Source organism: Rhodnius prolixus, unplaced genomic scaffold (assembly GCF_049639745.1).
Source record: "Rhodnius prolixus isolate KJV_2025 unplaced genomic scaffold, Rpr scaffold_2, whole genome shotgun sequence".
Lineage (NCBI taxonomy): Eukaryota > Metazoa > Arthropoda > Insecta > Hemiptera > Reduviidae > Rhodnius > Rhodnius prolixus.
The window spans coordinates 48,925,541-48,941,683 of NW_027411592.1; the positions used below are offsets into that span (position 1 = coordinate 48,925,541).

The 16,143-nt window shown below is 32.2% G+C and overlaps 2 protein-coding genes across 9 annotated transcripts in view; one reads left to right on the forward strand and one right to left on the reverse strand.

Annotated features, from left to right (window-relative positions):
* fry (microtubule binding protein furry) overlaps nt 1-16,143 on the forward strand; it is a 218,636-nt gene that overhangs the window by 53,843 nt on the left and 148,650 nt on the right. The gene's annotated exons all lie outside the window — the stretch shown is intronic.
* CNMaR (G-protein coupled receptor) overlaps nt 1-16,143 on the reverse strand; it is a 119,570-nt gene that overhangs the window by 10,532 nt on the left and 92,895 nt on the right. The window contains exon 6 of one of the 4 annotated variants that reach the window (XM_074119699.1): nt 9,692-12,005. The exons of the other annotated variants lie outside the window; for them this stretch is intronic. Within the exon in view, the coding sequence (XP_073975800.1) occupies nt 11,932-12,005 (74 nt within the window). The 3' untranslated portion in view covers nt 9,692-11,931. Of the gene's footprint in view, nt 1-9,691; nt 12,006-16,143 lie in introns of those variants that run through there. 4 annotated transcript variants of the gene reach the window in all.

The window sequence follows — 16,143 nt, forward strand, 5'->3', positions numbered from 1 at the left end:
AGCGTCGGTGATGTTAATATTGAGTAGAATATGAAATTTTTACGTGCACAAATATGTGATTGATGAGATTCAAGAAGAACAGGCTACGTGAAATAAATTTTACTCAAATCATCTGCTATTTTCTTCTGAAATACTACTATGTGGTGGCATGTGCTTCTTACCTGTTACAATATTGTTTTTTTTTTATTAGTTTGGGCGTGATAATATTTGACAGACTGACAGACTTGGAAACCGTACTAGAATTTTTTTTTTGTATCTCTGTAGACATAGATGAAAAATATAAAAATAGAAAGCATCAAAGATTTGTCAAAAATTAATTTCTACTGGAATAGAGTAAGTTGACGAGAAAAACTAAGGATCAAAAAAAGTAGAACACTCCACTACAGATAATAACTAATAACAGATTCACTATAAAAAGGAAAATTATTGTACATTAACATAATGCTTTAGTGTATTTCCTGCTAAATAATCCCAGCATGTCAATAGTTTCCTTCTATTATTTCAAACAACAGGGAGATTTAGTTTTTAAATTACTATTTGGAAATTATACTTGAAAATTCAAAATAAAGTAAACATTGCAATAAATCTATTAAAAAGAAATTTTAAAATCGAAACAAACATTACACTGTTTCGAAAAACATTTTCCGTTTTCTGTATTCATTTTTACTTCCTTTTAGATTTAGAGAGCATTGCGATCTTAAAGGTTGTGGATTTCTAATTTTAACTGAACTAAATACCAGTATTTAGTTCATCGGAGAACGAATAAATTATTTTACTAATTGATTTGTGTAAGTGAGCGTAACTATTAACAGATTAGGGGAAAGTTCAAGAAATGGGTTATATTAAGGTTTTATGTTAAAATCTATCCCTTCCTTTATTGTAAAACATTTTTAATGATAATTGTACCCATGTTCCATGGTTTAGGGAATATTCAGTTAGTAAAACATTTTACAGGACCAACAGTAGATTGAGATTCAACCATAATTACACATCTGACCATGTAGCACATGTTGGGCATCCAAATAGACCCCCACATATGCTATTGTGGTAATGAATCTACTGCAGAATCAAATCACATAATCTTGGGCATGCAGTAAGTGCACGAATGGTAGGGAGCAGCTGTGGAGGGCAATATTACAGACAAACTGCCAACTTAAACACAATACTGACTTACCCAAAATTTTACCCAGATGATGTTACTACATAAAGGTAAATAAAATTAAAATATAATGAACTTTCACGCATCCATATTGAAAATTATTTTGAAAATGAATATTAAAGTCCAAAAATATATATATATATATATATATTTAAAGTGAAATACTATCATTTTTTAAACTTCTTGTGCACGTTGCATAAATGCAGTTCTAGGTAACTTTCAATTTGTGCATTTTTCTAAAACATCTAATTTAAATCAGTTCTGAAATAGAGAATTAAAGTTCTGAAGCTTCAATTAAGTGCCATTTCAGTGTTTATTTTACGGTATCATAACTCTATAAAGTTTATATAATTCAATGAGTACAATTTGAAGAATTCAACCACCTGGAAAAGACAATTTAATGAACAGATTTTATCAGTTTTTACTGTAAAAGGTTTTCTTCTATTTTTCTTTATAGATCCTAATATTTTAAATAAAATTTAGTTCTAAAACGTTAAGTGTTCTAGTGAAATCAATAAATCGAATAATAATTGAAAGCGCGGTCGAGTCCCATGTTACTTGCAGACCTTGTCAGTAGTACTTGAGAATGGAAAAGGCAAGATGTAATATAATGTTGCGGTAACTACTGTCGGACTGTAGATGCCATCGAGCTTAGATTTAATCTGGCTGGATATACAGACCAGAGGTGGATTATTGCGGACACTAAATTATATCAACCATGGCAGAGAAGGAGGTACTAGTAGCAATAAGCTCTGGCACTGAAAATGGACGGTATGTAGTAGGTTATCCTTTGGTTAAATCGGTGAACGGTCTGCGGGGAGGATAGAACATGAAAGAAAATGTGGCTCGGAGAGTCACTGCACTTCGCATTACAAGAAATAATAATATTCTGAAATAATAATCAATTCCTGCAACGTAATAATGTAAGGATTAGCGCTTAATGAAAACCAAATAGTTTCGGTTAAAAAAGATTATTTCCCGGTATGAAAAGTGGAAAAGATATATTTACCAGATTTCCTCGTCAAAGAAAAAGGAAAAGAACAAAAAGCTCATTTAGGAAGGCAAGTTTAATAGTTCCCGGAAGTGATATATGTTTTATTTTTACACCAAAATTTTCCTGAATCCAGTCAAAGAACAGTAAAGGCAATGCTTAAATATCGTGTGATGCTGCATCGCCCAAAATATGTTTTTACATCGTCCTAGGGAGCTTAGAGTTCGAATTTCTATGATTCCCGTATCTATTTTTTCAAAAAAATAGAAAAGTCTGCATCGTTCATTTCACAATCGTGAGCTCACTTTGTGAAATCTAGCTTTAAAGAAGAAAAATCGTTTCTTAAAAGTAGATTTTACTTCTTTAAAACTACCTTCTTTTTTTGAGAAATTAAAATTATTTAAGAACAAGTTAGAACTAACAATTTCTAACTGTTTTCATTAAAAACCAACTTAGATTTGGTAAAAAAAACTACTCAATGAAAAACACTTCCCAAAAACTATTTTTATTAGTAATTCTATGATCTGTGCTGGCCATTTCTATCACCAGTGCTACTCTTCGTAACTAGGATCAATAGACTGATCTTGTATTTATTTATCCAATCTACTCAATATTTATTTGCCAATCTACTCGCTCAAAACGAATGAAATTCTCTAGGAAATGAACCAACCAGCTCTAGTGACATAAAAAGCAAATAACGCATATATGTCCGTTGCAATGCCACCAAAATAGCAAACAAAACTATTACGACAGTTTGATCAATTGCATCACTTGCAATAATATTTATAAGGTAAGGAACATTCTAATCTGCTTCTTTTAAAGAGATTCTGCTTCATAACTGATGAATATAGACGCTGTAATAGTGTTTGAGGAGATGTTGGTCGTAGACGTTGATGGATAAATAACACTTTAGTATCGGTATAAGATTTTATATATTTATATGACTGACTGCCAAGGACTGTATACTTTACACTACAAGAACAGAACAGACTGACTGACGTGGCTAAAACGATGTGTACAATTAAAGTGCAAGACTTTGAACAGAATCACAGAATCTCTTTTTTTTTTTCCTCTCGTTCTTATATACATTCACCGAGCCTCCCTTCTCTGTGTGCCGAGGGGGCTGTTTCTCTCTCTCTCTCTGGCTAGAGTGGGTGAGTGGTGGGGTTTCACTACCCTTACAACGCTAACTGACAATATAAATAGTATAATATTCTAAAACATTGTAGTAAAGAAAGTTTCATTAGACATTGTTTCAAAGAAAAGTTATAGATCCGAGTTTACAAAAAATTTATTTGAGCTATTTTAGTAATTTAAAATTATACAGGGTGTAATTATTATTAATTAACTTTGATAAAAAAAAAACCTCCATTATGTCGTTAAAATATGTTGCACAAACAATTGTAGTCAAGAAACTAAAAATTTGCCACAATTCTTTCCCACTTCCTTGTTTGAATAATTCGAACAATTTTTGTAGCTATTTTATCTAGGCACCTCCCAATAGTACATTTTTACTAATGTGTTTTATTGCTACTTTATTTTTTACTTCCGTTTTATTAAATAATAATTGTGAAAAACTAAAATGTTACTTTTCTTTTTGTTCCTTCTCCAAAAATTGACATTTGAGTAAATTAGTAGTGAAAAGTCGGTTCCCAGTTTTCTGTATTTACCCCCCTCTCTGTTCGGGGTAGGGTTTTATTAAAAACCAAAAAAAAATCCATATGGTCTTGAAGCTCAATAAATGCGCAACTTTTTCTGAAATTATGTGACTCCTTGATTCATTAATCATTGCAAAAATTGCAGTTGAAAATTTTAACAAAAATTATCGAGAACGAATTTTTTAGACATTAAAGTAAAACTTTTATTGTTGTAAGAAACGTTTCGTGGATCTGGATTAAGCAGATTTACAGGAAATTTAATGCTCTTTCGTTTGGAATAAGCAGATTTGTTGTAGGATAAAGGATAGAAAAGTTACGGCCGTTTTTATGGTGGAAAACGCGAATAACAACGGAAAAGTTAAAAATGCAAATATCTTGGACAATTGTTACGCTCAGGTACTTTCGAAATAAAACACACAATTACCCTTTATTAACCAAGAAACAAGTAACCTACCAAAATTGCTTATATTTTAATATTTTTAATTTACGTAAAGTAAACTGTGTTGTATTATCTTTAAGTTCTTTAACTGTAATTGTTAAAATAAGAAATCAATTAACAGACTGATTTTTTCTTTTATAGAGTATTTCTTTATTAAATAAATATAATAAATCTTGATAAATTAATCTAGATAAATGGGAAATATGATTGTAATTTAATTTTTTACCACAATATTAATTAGCGCCCCGGTAATTACCATTTCCTGCACTCAAACACGAACGTGAGTGTTTATGAACGCAAAGAGACATTTCAAAAGCAGGAATTACGAGCGTTAAAGGGAGCTTTTTTTTTAAAAAAAAGTTGGCCGTGGAAAAAATAAATTCTACATATCAGTAACCTTATTGTTCAGAAACATTTTTATAGATTTTGTGAAAAGCTTTTTTTTGGGGGGGGGGGCTTAAAATTAGCTTTTGTTTAATTAAAATAAAACTTTTAGAAAGAAATAAGAATGTTGTTTGCCAGCGAAAGAAGTTTAATTTTGGTTTTGAACTACTTGAAAGCAGAATATTTTAATTTAATTTGAAATAAAGAATATTTAAATCGATTTTGAAAAAGATGTAAGTGTCCAGGAGTTCGTAAAAAATAGTTTTAAGATGTCTTGGTTTTCACTTCTCTCTGAATAATCTTGTCTAAAAAAAATACTGAGCGAATGTACAGAACATTTTAACCGTTTTTTCAAAATATTTTTACTAATACAACACCGAAATTTTTCATTGTTTATAAATAAGGATTATTTGATTTTCGGGGGAGTAATAATTGAGGAGTTAAAGCATATCTTTTTTTGCTTTGCATTCTTTATTATTGTGTAAAATATCTCCTAAATAACCCAATTAGTGGAGTATCTTCGGTATCCTGTTTCGAATTTCCAATTATAATATCATTTAGGAAGATAATAGCGATACTTTAATAGCAGGTAAGTAAACTGTCGTTATTAAACTATAAGCAGGGTATTTGAACATATAATAATCATAGAATTCTTAAGACGTGACCAACGTTACTCCCGCTGTATTTAAGAGTCGGTAATTTTACATAAAATTTAAGGGTTAAGTTACTACTTGATTAAAAATGAAGTTCTTTATAATCTAAATTAAATGTAAATAATTTAGGCGCCTACATTATAAAAATTATTAAAAAGTAAAAAGTCAATTTAAAAACAATGCCTCAAGAAGTCAACTTGTCCTATAGTGCTGTAGTCATAAAAGAATATAATCTCTTCAGTTGTTAGATTCGTGGTTTTTACGCCAAAAATAACAATTTCAATTTAGTTTCCTGATTCTCTCTTAAAGCTTATCGCTTTAAAGTTTAAACTTTTCCAATTTAGTTGAATTGGAAAAAGATTTCTGTTTAATATGAATTAAGAAATCCTTAATAGGATGAAAAAGTAATTGCCATTTCAGTCGTGATACATTTGTATTCTGCCGGAGCTTTCGACCTAAGGGCTAGGTCATCTTCAGGGCTAGTTTACAGAGTAATATTTTACATTACAGGGTTGGTGTGTCTTTCTTGTCTGTTCATGGACTAGTTTCAGGGCTAGTTTACAGAGTAATATTTTACATTACAGGGTTGGTGTGTCTTTCTTGTCTGTTCATGGACTGTTTCAGGGCTAGTTTACAGAGTAATATTTTACATTACAGGGTTGGTGTGTCTTTCTTGTCTGTTCATGGACTGTTTCAGGGCTAGTTTACAGAGTAATATTTTACATTACAGGGTTGGTGTGTCTTTCTTGTCTGTTCATGGACTGTTTCAGGGCTAGTTTACAGAGTAATATTTTACATTACAGGGTTGGTGTGTCTTTCTTGTCTGTTCATGGACTGTTTCAGGGCTAGTTTACAGAGTAATATTTTACATTACAGGGTTGGTGTGTCTTTCTTGTCTGTTCATGGACTGTTTCAGGGCTAGTTTACAGAGTAATATTTTACATTACAGGGTTGGTGTGTCTTTCTTGTCTGTTCATGGACTAGTTTCAGGGCTAGTTTACAGAGTAATATTTTACATTACAGGGTTGGTGTGTCTTTCTTGTCTGTTCATGGACTGTTTCAGGGCTAGTTTACAGAGTAATATTTTACATTACAGGGTTGGTGTGTCTTTCTTGTCTGTTCATGGACTGAGTGTGATATGTGTTATCACACACAGACCGATCACACTCAGTCCATGAACAGACAAGATAGAAGACACACCAACCCTGTAATGTAAAAATATTACTTTGTAAACTAGCCCTGAAGAGGACCTAGTCCCTTTAGATCGAAAGCTCGGCAAAATAAATGTATCACGACTGAAATGGCAATTATTTTTTTTTTTTTATCCTATTGAAACTATGAATCAGTCACCAAAAATAATGAACAGTAATTAAGAAATCTCTGTGAACTAAGTAGTGATTTCAAAAAAATTTGACTTTAAGTTATATTTGTTTGAGCAGTATTGCCTTTATAGGGGCAACTTTGGATTGCCTTAAACTTTTTCTGCCTTTCAGCCAACGTTTTCGTGAAATTTGCCGATGCTTTTTACTAATGAAGGGTAAAAATATTATTCTTTTAGAAATATCTCAGTTATAAGAGGGCAATAGGTCAGTTAGAGCATACGTATTGGAGTATTCGAGGCAGTAAATGAGGTTTTTCTATGAATTAAACTAGCTAAATTTTCCCATTACTTCTACGTCTTCAGACTTTATTTATTCTCAAGCATTTTATTTCAAAATCGTCCATTTTTGTCTTTGAAAACATCTAGAGTATATCTTGAGTCTCAAAAAACTTTATTTTTATTGGTTAAACCTCCAAAATATATATATATATATATATTTTTTTTTTAGTGTTTTCTTAGTCTCTTTGAAAAGGAAGATTTTATTGAGGTTGTGATGGAAGCTGTTTTGAGATATTATCCATTCTTTTTACTAGCGCTCAGTAAATTTCGTTGATTCTATCTCCGCTGTATTTCTAACTGTTCCTTCTGTTACAGACATTTCTCCTTTTATTCACTTGTAATGTCTTTTGTAAACCACTTCAAGAACCCAGAATCGTATTTATATTTATTGGACCAGATCTCTTCATTCAATGGTGAGCACTCTAAAATTTTCAGAAATTATATTTCTTCTTCTCTTTTATTGAAATGAAGTAAATAAAATTTGGGACAAAAAGTAAAACCATAATTTAGAAATAATTCCTTCACATCGAATAAGTTATAGGAGGCCTAAAAAATTATGAACAGAATTTCTTAAAGTTTTTACTTGTAAGTTATAAAAGAGTTATAAAATCAAAATTGTCGTATCTTTTTATATTCTATAAAACTTTAAAGACACAATAAAAATTTATAAATTGTTATAGCTTTTATTGTTTGAAATCTTACACATACACTTTATTTATTGGTTTTAAGCAACGTATTGTTATTATTATTTTTTAATTTTGTACGCGTGCAAAAATGCGCATTCAATTTTGCAATCTATAGTTTAAATTTTGTCTGTTTGATACAAATATGTAGTAAATTTAAGTTTATGTACATAACTTTAGTGAAAAAACAACATTTAGATCAATTCAGTGTCACTGTGCATAGTAAATAGAAATGGGACAGACAGTTGTCTACAAATAGTGTGGTTCCGTTTAAGTAAAACCAGAACAATGTGGATGAAATGGGACTACATACCAAGTCTAAACTTACATCTTTCACCCTAGATCTTGTTGGGGAGTTGTATTTAAATGAATATTCTAAAATAAAACAAAAAAACCTATCAAGTAATAGAAATAAGAAAATTGTATCCAAAATCTCATGTTCTGAGATTCTTTTAATCTGAAAAATTATTTGAAATGTGTATCTCTTGATTTTTTTTTTTTTTTGCCCTTGGAAGAACAACAGGACTCAAAACCTATAAGAAACGCAGGTAGTTCTACTTTATATTTCGTTCGAACGTCACCAAATTGCGTATTGGCCTATCGAATGTTTGACTGCCGGCTCTTGCCGCTGTTCCTAGATTGTTTCCTAGAGATCCTAGAGCAGTAATGGCGAACCTAAGACCCGCGGGTCAGTGTATGACCCGCGCAAGCTTTTTCACTGACCCACAATTGCTAGGCAACCATTTGTTTGTTTACGCGGGTTGATGTAGATTTTCAGAATTGTGTGGATAATTTATATTCTATCTGTATTTTTTTCAATCACGCATTGACACAAAAGCAATTTAAATGCTATCTATAACCTTTTGTTTGATCATTACAGTTCTAAAACGCAAATGACTACAAACGCTTTTGTAGTATTTGAAATAAAGCAAAAGTGTTTACAAAATATCAAATAAAATGTATAATTTTACTCATATTTTATTTGTTACAAAAAAATCGACAACCCAAAGCAAATAACCATATTTAGTTTTTTCTTCAGATAAAACCCACTTTTGTAAGGTTTTGTTCAGTTATGTTTGTAAAAAGAGACTTCCATAGCACTTGTTTCGTCCCGTTTTACCCGTTAAGCCAACTGATGTTTTAAAGATGTTAAGTTTTGAAAATATTCAATTTAAAATTTTTAAACTTAACTCTTGTGCAAATGGGCATTAGTGACCCAAGAGCTAGTACTAAACAAAAAAAAAAAAAATGAACAAAATTTGACCAACGTCTCAAAAAGGTTCGCCATCCCTTGACCTAGAAGGTAGTACAGGCTTTAAACAATCTCATGAGTTTTATGGGCTCAATAGATGTATTTTGCTCGAAGATCATCACAAAACAAAACTAAATAACCGCTGATAAAGTAAATTGTCAACAGAATAGAATTTCCACATTGCATTGTTGTTACCAAATTTTTGAAGATGCATTTTATATAACTGATTTAATAGCTGAAAACTTTGTGGTGTGCCAGAATGAATTATGAATAGGGTGCATCACGGTTGGGTAAAAAAGTTTTGGACCACTAAACTAGTAGATGGAGTTTAGATTCATGTTTAATTCAACCATTCATATTTATTTATTTGTTTTTCGTAACTGGCTGTCTGCTGTAGCGCTTTTTTTTTCGTTAAATGTACATTTATTCAAGTAAAAAATCTAAGTTGAAGAATATCTTCCCAGAATTTACTCACAAGTTAACTTGGGCACCGCCCACAGTGAATCATGATGTTCCAATAATATTGCATTCATAATATTGCCTTATTGTTCTAATAAAAACGAGCGTACTGCTCGTATTCTGCTCGTATGAATGGTATTCTGCAATTGGCTGTGGCTGTATGAATATAATCAATCAACCAATCACATTTATTTTCAATGTTTTGAAATTCTAGTTATATTCGGAATTTATTATCGTGAGATCCAAGTCCAGCATCCAGATAACATCTTTATTGAACTTTCAAATTATGACCATGTCCTTGCTATATATGAATTGTTCATGAAGGGGTTAATTTCAGTAATGTTTGTGGTAAATATTTCCTGTAAAATAACTGTAACAGTTTTCTTTCAGAATATATATTTATTTTGAAATGTATTTCAAGAGTTTTAAATCATAATCACAGAAGTTATTTACAATAATTAACAAAAATTCAAAGCAAAGGTAAAGTTCAAAATAAAAATAAAATTAACTACCTTTATTTAACCAATAAACAATATAAAATTAATATATATTTATTTATTTATTATTATATAAAGCAAAACCACAGGAAATATTGCAAATAAAAGCAATAGAAACAAATGAGTTTATTTACTACGATGTCAGTTGTTTGGAAGAAGTTAATTGTAAGTAGATTAAAGAACAGGATGTTGTAACAAAGAGGCTTCTTCCTTTTGGTCCTTTTACCGGAGAATCATGATTATAATTGACTTTATTATTTCCTTGGATTATTATTGACTTTTTAGAATTAACAACATTACAGGAACTGGAAGATGTGAAATTGTATTTTAACAAAACTTCCGTAAGAATTAATCTTTAGATCATAATGAGCTTAAGTTCATAATGGGTACATTTTATTTTCGTCAAAATTATGCCAAATTGGAGTAATCAACCTCAATTCTGTTATTTAATTATTTATTTTGTAATTTACAATTTGTATAAATGTATACAATAAGTAAATAGGAGGTGAATGAGATGAACTAGTGCGGGAAGAGCAGGAGCAGAGAAGCTACCCAGCAGTAGCACTCTCTATATGAGAGAGGGGAATGTAAAGAGGAGAGAGGAGAGATTTAGTTCTTCAGACTGTAAGGAAGTCGCGGGGCCACTGGCGATTCAGTCGGCGAGGAGTATTGTTAGGGATGTCAGAGGAGGCGAGAGACAGTAAAAGAAGATTAGAGCTAGTCGAGAGAGCAGTATGGAACTTTTGATATTTAGTCTTGGCGAGTTGGTCTATAAAGGGAATGTTGAGGTCGTGGTGAAGAGTGAGGTTAGTCACCATAGAAAGGAGCGTCAGCTATCTGTCGGAGGAGTTTTGATTGAAATGTTTGTTCTGTCCGTATGTTTGTAGGTTTGGCTGAACCACACAGCTCTAGTCCTGTAAGTCCACATAGGTTTGAGAATAGTACTGTTTATTAATAGTTTAAGTTCAATGGGCAATTTAGAGCGTCGTCCAAAAGTAGTCTGTAAAGCAGTTTAGCACGTTTCGTCATTACTTGTCTTTTAAGTCTAGTGTGTGGGTTCTGCGTGAGTCGCTTGTCTATGAAGAGCCCAAGGTAGCGCACCAGATCTGTGTACAAGGAAGGAGGATTGCTGTTGAAGTGGACTGGTGGACAGGAGCCCCGCCAGAGAGTAAACGTGGCATGCTGGCGTTTCTGTGGGTTCATTTTAATCCGCCACTTCTTGGCCCAGGATTCTATTTTATGTAAATGTTTCTGTAACTTGTATGAAGCTAATGTAGGATGTGTACTTGTGGCTATTATGGTTGTGTCGTCTTCATATGTTCAGAGTAGTGGTTACAGGTATGTCTGATGTGTACATTGTTCTGTTAATGTTAACATTATTTTTACAAAGTTTATCTTGTATTTGAAATGCTGTAGGATTAATATTTAATATATTAAAAATATTTGTTTAAAGAATATGTGAACTTTAATTTTTTCCCGAATTTTTCGGTCCCGAATAAAAAAAACTTCCAGATAAAACTTGTAGAATTTATAATCACTGTACAAAGTTAAATTTAAATCGAGGGGACCGTTTTTGAGTAAGTCTCAAAGTACTGGAAAATCTATTGATTATGAGGCTCATTCGGTGAGCTGATATCCTTCTAGATGATTATTCTTATTATTATACAGAAATCATTAAATTAAAGGGCGCATAAAGGAAGTCTACATACAATCTATTTTGTAAAGACCACTATTTAGGGCTCAGATAACCTCAAAAAGATATGGCTGTTGAGATCTTAAAATATAATTTTATATATATATAAATAAATTTAAAAAAAACACCATTCATTTGCCCAAAATCCAATTTTTTCAGAACAATCTCAAAACATTATTTCCGATGATTACTCATTTTCCCCTAATATTGCACAATTCCTATCCTTGAGACTACCATAGTCCTTATCTAACGTTGTTGTTCACAATTTATTAAATGATAAATTACTATTGTTTACAACAGCATTAAAATCTCATTGGTTGTAACAATGCATATATTGTTCAAAATGCAGTTGAATACTGGAAAAATTCACTTTATTAGATTAATCCATTCTTCATAGCGATCCTTATGGTTCCATCAGGTTTTGTTTCTGTTCCTCACTTTCATAGACTATCCTTATCGCCTCTCTAACTGTAAGCCCTGAGTTCCGGAAAAAAAAAAAAATCAAAACTTGAAAATAATTTAATAATTATAAAAACTTAAGTGGACGAAGTTTGTTGCAGTTGGGGGTAATAAAGGGCTCGCCTTTGTCTCTCGAGACAAAAGGAATTGGACCAACAACTTTAAGGGTGTTCCTGGACTTAAGTCCCTAATAAGAAGATAATGAACAAGCGTCTATAAATATGAGAACTTAGCCAGCAAAAATATACAAAGCAGCCAGTTAGTCTAACCGTTTCCTGTAACCGCTCGAGTCTACGTGACTTATTTTAAAATACGTGAAAATGCGTAAATCATTTGTACATAAATTATCTGTAATTATTATTTTATTGTATATTTTCGCGCACGTCCGGCAAGGGGCCATTAGAAGGGTTTTTATTCTATTTAACATTCTGCTGCTTTCCTCCTTTAAAATTTCATTTGTATTAAGTTGCAAATTAATGACGTTAAACAATTAAAAAGAACAAAGAAGAAAGTAATCTCCTTGTAATTGAATTCGTTAGTTTAATTATGTTTGCTTTTTTTAATAACTTCGTCGTTTAGTAAAAAATAAGAAGAAGAAACTAAATTCATTATTCTAGGACTATTTTCCACTAATTTATTTATATTTTTATTACATGTAGACTTGAAGGTGGCCTAACTAGTAAACTGATTAGTTTGGCCTAACTTTTAAATATTTATAAATAAAAATAAGTACTTACAAAAATTAAAAATTAAAATTAATAAAATAAAAGAATACAAATTATAGTTTCGGAGAAAGCTGGCTAGAAAGGAGATAAATTAAACTACAAGGGATTTAAAGGTGGACAGGGTAGGAGCATGGCGGACAGATGAAGGTAAGGAGTTCCAGAAAGAGGTAGCGCGTAGTAGAAAGTATTTGTCGAAGGATGAAGTACGGTGTGAGGGAATAGTAGAGATTGGAGAAACGAGGATTACGGGAATGGATCGAGGATTTGAACCTTGAAGAGTTGGAAAATATCAAGATTGAGATTGGATGACTTAGAAAAAGAATGAAGCTAAAAAATACTGGTGGCCGTAGACAAGGAAAATGCCAATTCGACTCATCGTAGTAGCGCGAAATGCGATAGTCTCTGGAAATGCTGAGAATAATTCTTATGAAGCAGTTCATGAGGCGCTTAAGAATACGTAATAATAAATATAATAAAGAATAAAAGAAATTCGATTGCCCAAAACATTATTAAGTTGAACTCTATTTTGAAACAGTTTTATTGGAAATTACTTGTAAATATGGTCATTATTTTTTTTAATTTTAACTATTGTTTGTGACTTTGCTCATGACTCGTTGATAAATATCATATCTTTTTTACAGAAAGTTTTGCCGATATAATTACACAGTATCACTTAGGGGTCTTTTAATTTGCTTCCTTAACAAAGTAATCTAACAAAAACAAACAATCCGCTCTTTCTACTTTTTGGGTAGCGCAGTTTCTCAAGATGATTCTTTAGTAGATATTTTCATAAATTTTAGATCTTTAGCTAGCTTTAGTTGATTTTTAAGTTTCCACAGGTACACGGTTACTTAAAATTTGTCAGAATTAATTCCGCATTGCGGATTAACAGTATCATCGTAGTTATCATAATTTCTTGTATCGTTCGTTGTCCGGTTTCCGACTTTTATTCTTCTCTTCAGAAGTAGATGAATAAGTTTGGTGTGAAGAATTCGAATTCACATTCGTTTCCGATCTCGCACTATACTTGCTGACTGATGGATAAAATTCCGAAAACAGTTAAGAGATACAATAAAGATGCTTGCTACGATGGTTAAATCAACGATATTAAAAAAGATCTTTGTGGAGGTGTTATGGCTACAGCTTTCCTAAAGCTCTCTGAAAATTTTCAAGATGTAAAGCTGATAAAGTTTAATTATACTCTTTCTTTTTATTATCTTTCAGTGACCGCAAATTATTAATATTTAGGATTAAATTAGCGAGGATTCTGTCAAAAAATAAATAAACGACAACTCCGTCTTATCGCCGTTTCGACAAATTTATCTTCTTCTTCAGGGCGTGAAGTTGGTTGAGTTAGAGAAAGTACAGAAGAAGACAATGAATTTGTCGAAACGTTGCTATAAGACTTTTTATTTTTTATTTTGACCGAATCCTTGCTAACTTAATCCTAATAATTCTCTTTTATTGTTATTCTAGTCCTTAGACCGCGGTAAATATATGTTGAAAGTCGGTAAACTAATCTTAATACATTGTTTGGAACAAGTTACTGACATGTTAAAATCTGATATTTTACTTAAAATGTTCATAAAATTACACTCTGCCTTTCCTCAAAACGTCTCTAAAAAGAATTTTGGAGTAAAGTTTGAAACCAACCTAGTAAAAAACATAACTACGAGTGTTTTAAGGGAAAAAAAGTAGAATTTTCAGAAAATTGCGAGAATGAAAATATATACGAGGGGGTACCCAAAAATAACCGGAATTGCGTTGCCGCGCATGGAGCTTATGTAGTACGCATTTCTGCCGCTAGACGTGTATAGCGCAATTCCTTGCCAGTTCAGTCCTGCCTGTGTTGTCTGCCTGGCTTGTTCTGTTCATCTGCAGTGATTGTTTTTACCAGCGCTGTTTTGTTCTTTTTTCGTTTTTTATGATGGCAAGTTTAAGTGAACAACGTGCAGCTCTGAAATTTTGTTTTCTACTCGGCAAAAATGCTGCTGAAAGTGTTTTAATGTTGAAAACAGCTTACAAAGATGACGCTATGGGAAAAACTCAAGTATACGAGTGGTTTACTCGGTTTAAAAATGGCGACATGTCGATTGATGACAAACCTCGTTCTGGACGTCCATCAACTGCCCGAATCGACGAAAATGTTGAAAAAATTCGAGAGCTGGTGTTCACAGACCGTCGACAGACAATTGATCAACTGTCAGAGAGTAGTGGGTTATCTTGGAGCTCGGTTCAGCGAATTTTAACGGAAGATTTAGGGATGAAAAGGGTTGCTGCCAAGTTTGTTCCTCGAGTTCTGACTGACAATCAAAAAGAACATCGAGTTGAAACATGTCGTGCTTTGAAACAACAGCTTGAAACTGATCCAGACTTTCTGTCAAAGGTCATTACTGGTGATGAGTCATGTTGCTATGGTTATGACCCAGAAACAAAGCAACAGTCGAGCCAATGGAAGACGTCATCTTCACCCCGACCAAAAAAATGTCGTCAAGTCAAGTCAAACATCAAAACAATGCTGATTTGCTTTTTTGATGCCAAAGGCGTAGTCCATTCAGAGTTTGTCCCCCCAGGTCAGACCGTCAATCAAACCTTGTATTTGGAAGTTTTGAAAAGATTGCGCAATAGTGTTCGCCAAAAAAGACCCGATTTGTGGCAAACAGGAGACTGGTTCTTCCACCACGACAATGCACCTGCACACACAGCCATCTCTGTTACACAGTTTTTGGCTAAAAATGGCATGGTTCCGCTGCCCCACGCACCTTACTCGCCTGACCTGGCTCCGTGCGACTTTTTCTTATTTCCACGCATGAAAAAGGGCATGAAAGGTCACCGATTTGACAACATTGAAGAGGTCAAGAAAAAAACGAAGAAGGAGCTGTCAGCCATTTCTAAAGATGACTACAAAAAATGTTTCGAACAGTGGAAGCACCGGTGGGACAAATGTATTAGTTGTAATGGAGAGTATTTTGAAGGGGATAAGGTTGTTCTGTAAAAAATTTGTAAATAAATAGCTTTTAAAAAATAATTCCGGTTTTTTTTGGGTACCCCCTCGTAAATGAAAAATAATGCTAAGTGCTATAAGTTCATTAAAACTGCATTTTCGAATAATCTATTTTTAATATTTAATAACTAAAAGCCTATATAATTTTCGTTTCATTAAACTAAATGATTTTCTGAGGCAAAAAAAGGTGATTTTTATATGGTTATGTCAGATGAAACTATTACTTTTATATGATACTAAATTGAATTATTCAAAAAACTTTAGAAATACAATATGAAGCAGCAAAGTGAAATTATGTTCCATTTATTAAGATATTCATTCTATTACTAATTTGCATATTTAGTGTGTTATAAAAAAATATAAAAATAATCTTTATGAGGAATCTAACTGAGTAGGTTCACCTCAACAGTAAAAATAGAATGCTTTT